At 40.5% G+C, this 9,448-nt stretch overlaps 1 protein-coding gene across 1 annotated transcript in view; it reads right to left on the bottom strand.

Annotated features, from left to right (window-relative positions):
- FBXW4 (F-box and WD repeat domain containing 4) overlaps window positions 1-2,942 on the bottom strand; it is a 72,494-nt gene extending 69,552 nt beyond the window's left edge. Inside the window, exon 1 of the mRNA XM_054581398.1 lies at window positions 2,105-2,942. Within this exon, the coding sequence (XP_054437373.1) occupies window positions 2,105-2,892 (788 nt within the window). The 5' untranslated portion in view covers window positions 2,893-2,942. The remainder of the gene's footprint in view (window positions 1-2,104) is intronic.
- Between the last annotated feature and the right edge of the window lie 6,506 nt (window positions 2,943-9,448).

Genomic DNA, 9,448 nt, shown 5'->3' on the forward strand with positions numbered 1-9,448 from the left:
TTGAAAAGGCACAGAATTTATTCTTGTTTGGGTGGTTGAGTGGAAATAGATATTTCTCTCTCTCACACACACATATACACACACACACAAATCCAACAAGGATAATCTAATCCTAACAGGTATTAGACCCTATCAAAAAAAACAACAATATTTAAAATAGTATGGAAATGGAAAAATGTATCAGTGAGACAAAATAGAGAGGAGAGTTCATTAATATTTGACAAAATAAGTTTCCTAAAACAAAGGGAAAGACAGGAATTATTTAACAAAATGTATAGTGATAACCAGGTAGCCATTTATAAAATAAGAGTTTAACTCATCCTGTGCACATGTGAGTGATGTTGATTAAAGTGTTAACTATTCTAAAAAATCAAATTATAAGAAAACCAGTAGCTGTTGAAAGAGAAGATTTTTCAGGCCTGTAGAGGAGTTATAAATTTCTCAGATTTGGGGGCAAAAAAATAAATCACAAAAGACTGGTAAATTCTGATATACAGGGGTGGACAAAAGCAAGTTTACAGTTGTGAATAGACAAAACACAGAGTTTATTCTTGTATTATTATTTATTAATTATTATACTATTTCCATACAACTGTAAACCTACTTTTGCTCACCCCTGTATTTGAGTGTAAAACTTCTATAGGCTAAAAACAGTAAAGTAAAAAGAACTGGGGAAAAAAACACTTGGATCAAAGATGACAAACTATAGCCTAATATCTATAACCCACAAGGATTCCAAATTTACAGGAAAAACATTAAGACCCCAATAATAAATGGGCAAAGACTAAAAACAGACAATCTCACAGGTGAAACACACATATGGGAAAATATTTATCCTGCTCAGTGGTAAAAGAAATACAAAATAACAAAACATTTAGATACCACTATGCCCCAAAATAGCAAAGATTTTTAAAATTTTCGCATTCATTGCTGGTGCCACGGTGACTTGGTATGTCTTTACAAACTACAACCTTTGACCCAATGCCAATCTTGAGAATTTACCCTAAGTAACTAATTCAAAGAGATATGTATTAGATGGTATGTGACTTATATTTCCACAGAGCTGCCACCAAAAATAATTAAAATACTCATTTCATTGTTATGTATAGTGGTAAAAAGCTGGACATAACATAAACGTTTAATCTCATTATGGTACAGCCCACGAACATTATGTACCTACTCTGATAGGATCAGTTAAGATTGCAACTAAGAAGTGTGTGACTGCAAAGTAGTTTTTAAAAATCAATAGTTGTCTAGAGGTGGTGGCATTATAGCTTTTTATGTTTTCAAGACTTTCTTTAATGTTGTAACACTATATTAGAGCTACCTTTCTTTTAACCCAAACTGGATGGAGTTGAGGGCAATCTGAAAGCTTCTGCTCCCCCAATTCTATGCGTATTTCTCCCTTCTATTTAATAGCTTAAGTGATTCAAAAAGTTGTTCATTCACAGCTCTCAGATCCTGCTAAGAACAAGCTAAATTGCAATACCATGTCCTTACACACAGCCTAAACCTGACCCAACCTCCTGCCATAAGCAGGCACTCTTTTGTGTGTTGCTCTGCCTGTATCATGTTATAAACTAGAGGTGCCACTTGGACCAAGGGCCTCCTTTTCAGGTCTGGGCCCTTTTCTCTATATTCGACTTTATCTGAGCTCTCAAGCCTAGCAACCTTTAGAAGAGGGTGAAAGGATGAATGTCCACAAAACGTTCAAACAGACCACACAGTGAACCTGAGTCCTAGACTCGGACTAGAGGAGGCCTCCAAAGCCACAGACCAGCCGGGCTCTCTGGAACTAAGGAGCTCCGCGAGTCAAGGTCCGTGAAAAGACAGTTAAAAACTGAAGGGAGTGCTTAAGATGGCTAATTGTGAGGAGCCGCCCATGGGGAGGGTGCAGACTGAGGGATGCTCTTGGGAGGCTTCCTCGGGTGGGGACCTCCAAGAAAAGAAGGGTGCTAGGGTAGGGGTCTCGACAGAGGCCGGGTCAGAGCCACGGAATTCGGGGTGCGACACGGCCCCAGGCTGACCAGGCCGCGGCGCCCCGCCCTTTCCCGGGACGCGGGCCGGCACGGGGCGGGGAGCGGGCGGGCGAGCGGGCGCTTACAGGTCGGTGCCGAGCCGCGTGAAGCCGGAGTTGAGCGAGGCCCGGGCTATCCGGCGCCAGAGCAGGTCGCAGCTGGTGAAGCGCCGCAGCCAGCGGCACACCTGAGCCAGGCGGCCGAGGGCCCGCATGTCCAGGTAGGAGCAGATGAGCAGCAGCAGCTCCTCTGGCAGGCGCCAGAGAGCGGACCCCGCAGCTGGGCGGCCCGCCGGCTCCCGAGCCGCCGCCTCCTCCTCGGCCTCCGCCACGGCCGCCCCTGCCCCCGCGAGGCGGCCCCAAGCCTCACCCCCTCGTTCCTGTGCTCTACCCGGCCTTGCATCCTCTCGCCGCCCAGTCCTAACCCTCCATTCCTCGTTGCCATCGTCTCTTCCTTTGGCCTCCTTCCCTGCCTCCGCGCTCCCCTCATCTCCCCTTACGATCCTTCTCGCCCCTTCCTCCACGCTTCCGCTTCCCTCTCCTTCCTCCCCCCGGCCTGCCCTCGCTCCCGCCTCGGCTCCCAGCCCCGCTGCCTCCTTTGCCAGTTGCGGCTCCCGCTTCCCTTCCGCCCCGCTTCCTCTTCCGCCTTGCCTCGCTCCGGCTTTTCCCTTCCCCTTCCTTCGCTTCCTCCTCGCGACCCTCCCTTCCTGCAGTTTCCTCGCGTCTCCGCTCTCGCCCTCGCCCTCGCCCTGCCCGCCGTTCCCGGGGGGTCCCAAGCGGCCCTGGCTGCTCATGAGCGGCCGCGGGGCCGGCCCGACGCCAAGGCGAGCCCCAGCCGCCGCCGCCGCCGCCGCCCTGGGAGGAGGTGACACCATGTCGGACCGGGTCACATGGGGCGGAGCGGGCCGAGACCTGGGCCCGCCCCTCACATTCGCGGCCGCGGTACGGCTTCGGGGTTCTAGCGCGAGAGGCGACCTCCGTCCCCCGTCCCTGGGCCGTCTGGAGCATTTGGTGCAAGCACATGCCCTCATTCGTCTAGCACGTGAGGCCCACTGAGAGCCTGGCCACAGGCCACACGCCAAAGGAGCTTCAGCCTTCAAGAAGCAGCTAGTTGGAACTCCCGCCCTCAAGAAGCACCCACCCACTTGGATGGCTTGAGAGCTCTCTTCTTCGGGTGATGCCTCCTTTCCACAAGCTGCATACCAGCGCCCCACAAACTGCAGACCCCCTCAAGTTGGCAGATTCTTTAACCCGGGTTCTCACACAGGGTACGAACCGTCGTCCTGGCAGTGAGCTGGTATTTTTGACATTTGGGGAGGTTTGCAGTCATCTAGACCCTGAATAACCTCTAACTCCCCAGTGCATCAGTAAATGGCAAAGCTAGGGCTCCTTATTAGTCACCACCCACACGCAAGTGGACTCTCCAAGGTCACCCATGAGCCCTTCCCCACACCACCCATTCCCTTCACAAGGGCACCAGTCTGAAGGGAGAGCTAAGAAAAACCTGAAGTCCAGACAAGATGGCACACCCCACCCACCTACCCACCCCCAGTGACCCGTGGCTACTGGGCATTTGAAATGTGGCTAATCCAAATTGAGGTGGACCATAAGTGTGAAATACACACCAGATTTTGAAAACTTGTACAAAAAAAGAATGTGAACTGTCTCAATAATGTTATTTTAATTACACGTTGAAGTGATAAGATTTTGATACATTGGACTAAATAAAGTATATTTTAATGTAACTACAAGAAAATTTAGAATTATACATGTGACTTACATTTGCAGACTGCATTATTTTTCCATTGGACAGCACTGGCTAGACAGTAACATTTGGAGGGGAAGGAAGAAAACACCTATTCTTGTCTGTATCCTGTACCCCAAATTCTGATAGGACGGATTTGAGGGGTTTATTTTGTATTTCCATCTTAAGACTCCTTTTCAAGTAGCAAGAATGAACGAGAAATCAACTCTGGAAATTATTCAACACTTCAGCATAGCCAAGGAGAGACCTAGGAAGCAACTACATTGCATGCATTATGGTGTTGCAGAAGCATCATGTAACAAGGTCAGACCGGAATCTGGCTTTGCCCTAGAATTACTTTTTGATCTTAGCAAAACAACAACAAAAAACCCCACCTATCTTGGCTTTTTAGTGTTCTCAGTCTGTAGCGGAGATAATGCCTCTGCCTTACTTTCGAGGGATAAATGAGATGATCCCTGTAAAATGCTTTGAACTCTGCTAAGAAATTTCTCAATAATAGTTACAGGTCAAATCCTGTTACAAAAAAAAAAAAAAAAAAAAAAAACCTCTTACAGAAGAAAAAGGCATTGTGTAGAAAAAGATTTCCAAACTCCAGCCAGTGGTTTACTTATTAAAAGAAATATTGATATGACATTTCAGTATACCTAGAGAATTTACACCATCTCTTTGAGATCATTATAAAGAAATTTACTTATTCATAGTGTTAGAACACTACGAGGTAGGAACTCTGCAAACTGAGATCATGTCGTCATCAACTCAACAGTTACTGATTTTGCTACCTGGGTGTACTGTGAGCGACCCTGGAAGGAAGACAGAAATGACTACAGCATATGATTCCTACATTTTGTGTCCAGATTTGTGTTAGACATGTTTGTAATTTCCTACTGTTTGGCTATTTTTTCTTAAAGATTTTACTTATATTTTTTTTAGAGCGAAAGGAAGGGAGGAAGAGAGGGAGAGAAACATCGGTGTTTGAAACATCGATTGGTTGCCTCCTGCACACCCCCAGCCATGGATCTGGCTCACAACCCAGACATGTGCCCTGACCTGGAATCCAACCAGTGACCTTTTGCTTTGCTGTATGATGCCCAACCAACTGAGCCACACTGGTCAGGGCTTATTAAAAAGTTTTTAAATTTTGCATATTGATAAGTAAACTGAAAACATTGGACTATTTTAAACTTAGGATGCAAAAAACATGGAACTCATATAGGGTGGGGCAAAATTAGGTTTACAATTGAATGGAAAATAATGCAATAATTAATACATAATAATACAAGAATAAACTAATTTTGCCCCACCCTATATTAAAACTCACTATCAATTTTATACTATTTAGGAACACTAATACTGTATTAGCTTACTTTTACAGGCGTAAAGTCCTTTGTGTATGTCCATGTAAATAACATGCATAGTATTGAATATTACTGTTAATAATAGTATATAATGTATGTCTAGGATTGTAAAAAGGCTAGAATTTTGTGTTCTCTCCATTCTTAAAAACATAGGTGACAAACTCAGATGTGAGCTGTTCCCTTGTCTAGTACTGCAGTGTCCACATACCCATTGATTAAGCCCTCAGGCCCAAGCCTTTAAAAATACGCAGATTTAACAGGGGAATTATCCTGAAAATGAATGAAAGAGAAAGATTATATTGAGACTGACAATTTTCAATGTCATACATTTGTTCTGATGCTCACCATTATTCTTCTGTAATAATAGTTTATGTTTATTGAGCACTTACTATATATCAGGCACTATCATAAAAGCTTTTCAGTGTTGTCTCACTGATTCCTAACAACAGTCACAAGAGGAAGATACTATTAATCCATGTTTTGTAGAAGATAAAGCTGAGGCCTACAATCACATGGTTCCTGAATGGCAGAGTAGATATTAAATCCAATCTAACCCCAAAGCTTGTATTCTGAACCATGCCTTCACATAGAGCAGAAAGCGGAGTAAGGCATTGAATTCAGGGTTCTCTAAGATTTCTTACAACTAATAAAGACACACCTAATAATACTGTACCTCTGACTATCAAGCAGTCTAGTATGTAAATAAAAGCTATTTCTAAGCAATTAAATTAGTTCCTGTTCTTATTTCAGTTACTTTCTAGGAGTTAACCATGTAGACTTACCTCAATGCTTGCTTTTCATAATCTTTAAACATTTGTAGAAACTATCTTGCAAAGGAACATTTAACTGAAGTTTAGTAATTCCTTCATTTTGCTTAAGCTTCAATTTCTTCTGTTAAGTTTAAGTAACAATGTATGTATGGCATGTATTATATGAGCCCTTTTATAACTTTTTCCCTACCTATATGTATGCGTGTGTATGCACACACATGGAGATTTTGTAGAATGATGTTAATGGTTATTTCTAGGTCATAGAATTTTTGGATTTGACTTTGTAATGTTTTGTATTTATTTTTTATAAGAAGCATATATCACCTTTATAAAATTAATAAAATCTCTCAAAAAGAAAAATAGAGGTGCTGTGAATCCAAACACACCATGCAATAGAAGAATTTGATATTTGAAGATTAGATCATTGTCAGAGTTTTTATCTAGGCACCTAAGTTTCTTCAAACTTTGCTTATTCCATTTAAAATGTGTATCATGTAACAGTAAAAGAAAGAACAAGTTAGCATATTAGAAGAAACAGGAGGCCTAACAGTGAATGCCGTATCTGTAAACATTTGAGCAAGTCATAAGTGGAAGGGTAGAGTCTAAACTGGTGTTTTCAGAAGTTATCAGATTTATAGTTTATATCCTGAAATTCTATTAGAAACACCATCAAGATCTTCTCTTTCTGTGAATCCACTATCTGTCATATTGAAAATATAAAATATTTTTATTTCATATGAAACAAATTTAAAGTATATACTGTTTAAAAATAGCTACTTTATGCAGAAAAAAGTGGAAGGAAATATGCTAGAATGCTAGAAATGGATGCTTATCACAGGTGGAATTATGGGTAGTTCTTTCTGCTGTTGCTTTACACTTGTCTGCATTTTCTAAGTTTTCTGCAGTGAGCATGTATTACACAGATAATCAGTATTTTAAAAAAGGGAAAAAAAAAAGCCTAAGAGGTGTTTACACCTAAAGTATTAGGAAACTAAGAAATAATTTAAGTTAATTAAGCTAGTTTATTTTAATATTTTAAAAGTTCATTTTACAAATCCCCCATGCAGAAGAATTCCAAATAATTTATGTTAATATTCACCTTCAAGGAAGTAGAACATAAGTCCACCACAACACACACACACTCTCTCTCTCTCTCTCTCTCTCTCTCACTCTCTTTCTCTCTCTCTCTGGCTAAATATAATGACTTCCTTCCAAAAAATACAATATGGAAAGAGGGAGAAAGAGTAACTTTACAGTGGAAAAGGCTGACAAACACTATTTCAGCCAGGTGATCAAGTTCAACAATTACCCTTGTTAGGGTGACGGTACCTTACCTCTGTGGTCCTCCTCCCTAAAACTCATAACCCCAGCCTAATAATGAGAAAAACATCAGACAAATCCCATTTGAGGGATGTTTTATAAAACTACCTGACTAGTACTCCTCCAAGGTCATCAAAAACAAGGAAAGTCTGAGAAATTATCACAGCCAAGACAAGCCAAAGGAGTCATGACAAGTTAATGCAATGCAGTAACCTAGAACAGAAAAGAGAAGGACATCAGGTAAAAACTAAGGAAACCTGACCTGTCCATTATTGATAGATACAAATAACCTGCACTAATGTAAGATGTTGATAATGGGAGTACATGGGACCTCACTATACTGACTTCACAATTTTCCTGTAAATCTAAATCTGTTCTACAAAATAAAAGTTTTTTAAAAGTTCACTTTGGCCTTTTGTGACTTAGAGAAAATCTTTTCAAAAGTTGTGATGCACATGAAGGCAGTGTGTTTCCTGAGTTATAAGGATTCATGATATCTTGAAACCCTGTCCTGTCTCCCCAAATGCAAAAGAAAGAGTTAAACAACATAACGTAAGTCATCTCTGACAAAAAGCAAACCACGACTTAAGGTTTCTAGTTATCCAAATTAACAGCTGTACTAGAAAGATTCGTTTTCCAAAGGGTCAGACATCATTCCAAGATACTATCCTGACTTTACAACTGTGAGAAAACAGACATTTTCAAGCACAAATTTTTATATAAATTATATATGGATTTATATATAGTACAATAAATATACACACACACGCATATATATATATATATATATACAAAATTTAAGGATCCTATGTCTATATGGATAGAAGAGTAAGTAAGGGCATGGGCAGGATAAAAATATAAAATGTAACTTTGTACAGAAAACAGATTTCCAGATTTGCCAATGAAGTGATGCTATTATTAGTCTAAAATAGCATTCTTCAGCCCTGGCTGGTGTGGCTCAGTGGACTGAGTGCCAGCCTGTGAACCAAAGAAGCTCACTGGTTTGATTCCCGGTCAGGACACATGCCTGGGTTGAAGCTGGCTCCCCAGTTGGGGGTGTGCAAGGAACAACCAATTGACATCTCTCGCACCTTCACGCTGGTGTTTCCCTCTTTCTCCCTTCCTTCGCCTCTCTCTAAAAATAAATAAATAAAATCCTCAAAAAGTAAAATAAAATAGCCTTCTTCATGTCAATAGGTGGCGGTCAAAGGGATTTTGAACAAAATATAGAGCACACCATCAGCATTAGGATCTAAGATAAATTCCGGTATTGCCAGCCATATAGCACCAGAATTCGTGATTTTTCTGATCTTTGTCAGTCAAAAGACTGAGTCATTTAGCAAGAGACACTGAAAGATACAAAATATGAAAATGAATGGAACCCCAAAATCATGTGAAATATTTATAATTACCTGGGGATTTCTTTAAATAAATACATACATAAAAATAAGATCACCACTGAGATAGAGTATATGCAAATATAATCTTAATGAGTTTTTTCTAAGAAAAGAATACGTTCTAGTTAACAATTTCTCTTAAGTGTCATCAGTTCTTCTGGAAGAAAGTGTCAGGTCAAATATAAAATTCTTATTTCTGATTCCATAATGAATATTACCATTTAAGAATGCCTAACTTCAGGTGCATCTTTTCATTTGAGACATTCATTACACAAAATGAACCACAAGATATAATTTATTTATCTTGTGCTAAGTTTTAGGTCCTGTTAAAAATGTGAAAAACGCAAAAGACAACTTTTCTGGAGTATCATTCAATTATTCAAATACATTATTTTGAACAGACAGTGGATTGTGTTTAGTTAAATATAAAAGTTTGGGTATGAATGGAATAAGGGTAAGTCTTATTTAATTTTGGGGAGTTTTACTTTAGTTGAAATACTAATACACATGCATGCTCATATACTAAGTAAAGCTCAATTATGGCTTTTGAACCAAAATTTAACTGTTATTCTTTAAGAACCTGTGCCATTGCTTCTAAAAAAAAAAAGTTATATATTCAATGTAACATGCTTTTCTCCTTTCTTATAGCAGCTACTTCAAACACAAATGGAGAAATGAATGAGGAAAATTCCCCACATTTAAAAATCCACCGTGGGAAGAAAAGCAGGGGGTAGTCCAAGCTAGCCCCTGCGGATCTTCCCAGGTTCAGGAGATTGACTTGAAAACAAGGAATGCTTTCTTTAGCAGGGTAGGTACTGGTCAAA

The sequence above is a fragment of the Pteronotus mesoamericanus genome, unplaced genomic scaffold (genome assembly GCF_021234165.1).
Source record: "Pteronotus mesoamericanus isolate MK-2021 breed Mesoamerican mustached bat unplaced genomic scaffold, CSHL_Meso_final contig_657, whole genome shotgun sequence".
Taxonomy (NCBI): domain Eukaryota; kingdom Metazoa; phylum Chordata; class Mammalia; order Chiroptera; family Mormoopidae; genus Pteronotus; species Pteronotus mesoamericanus.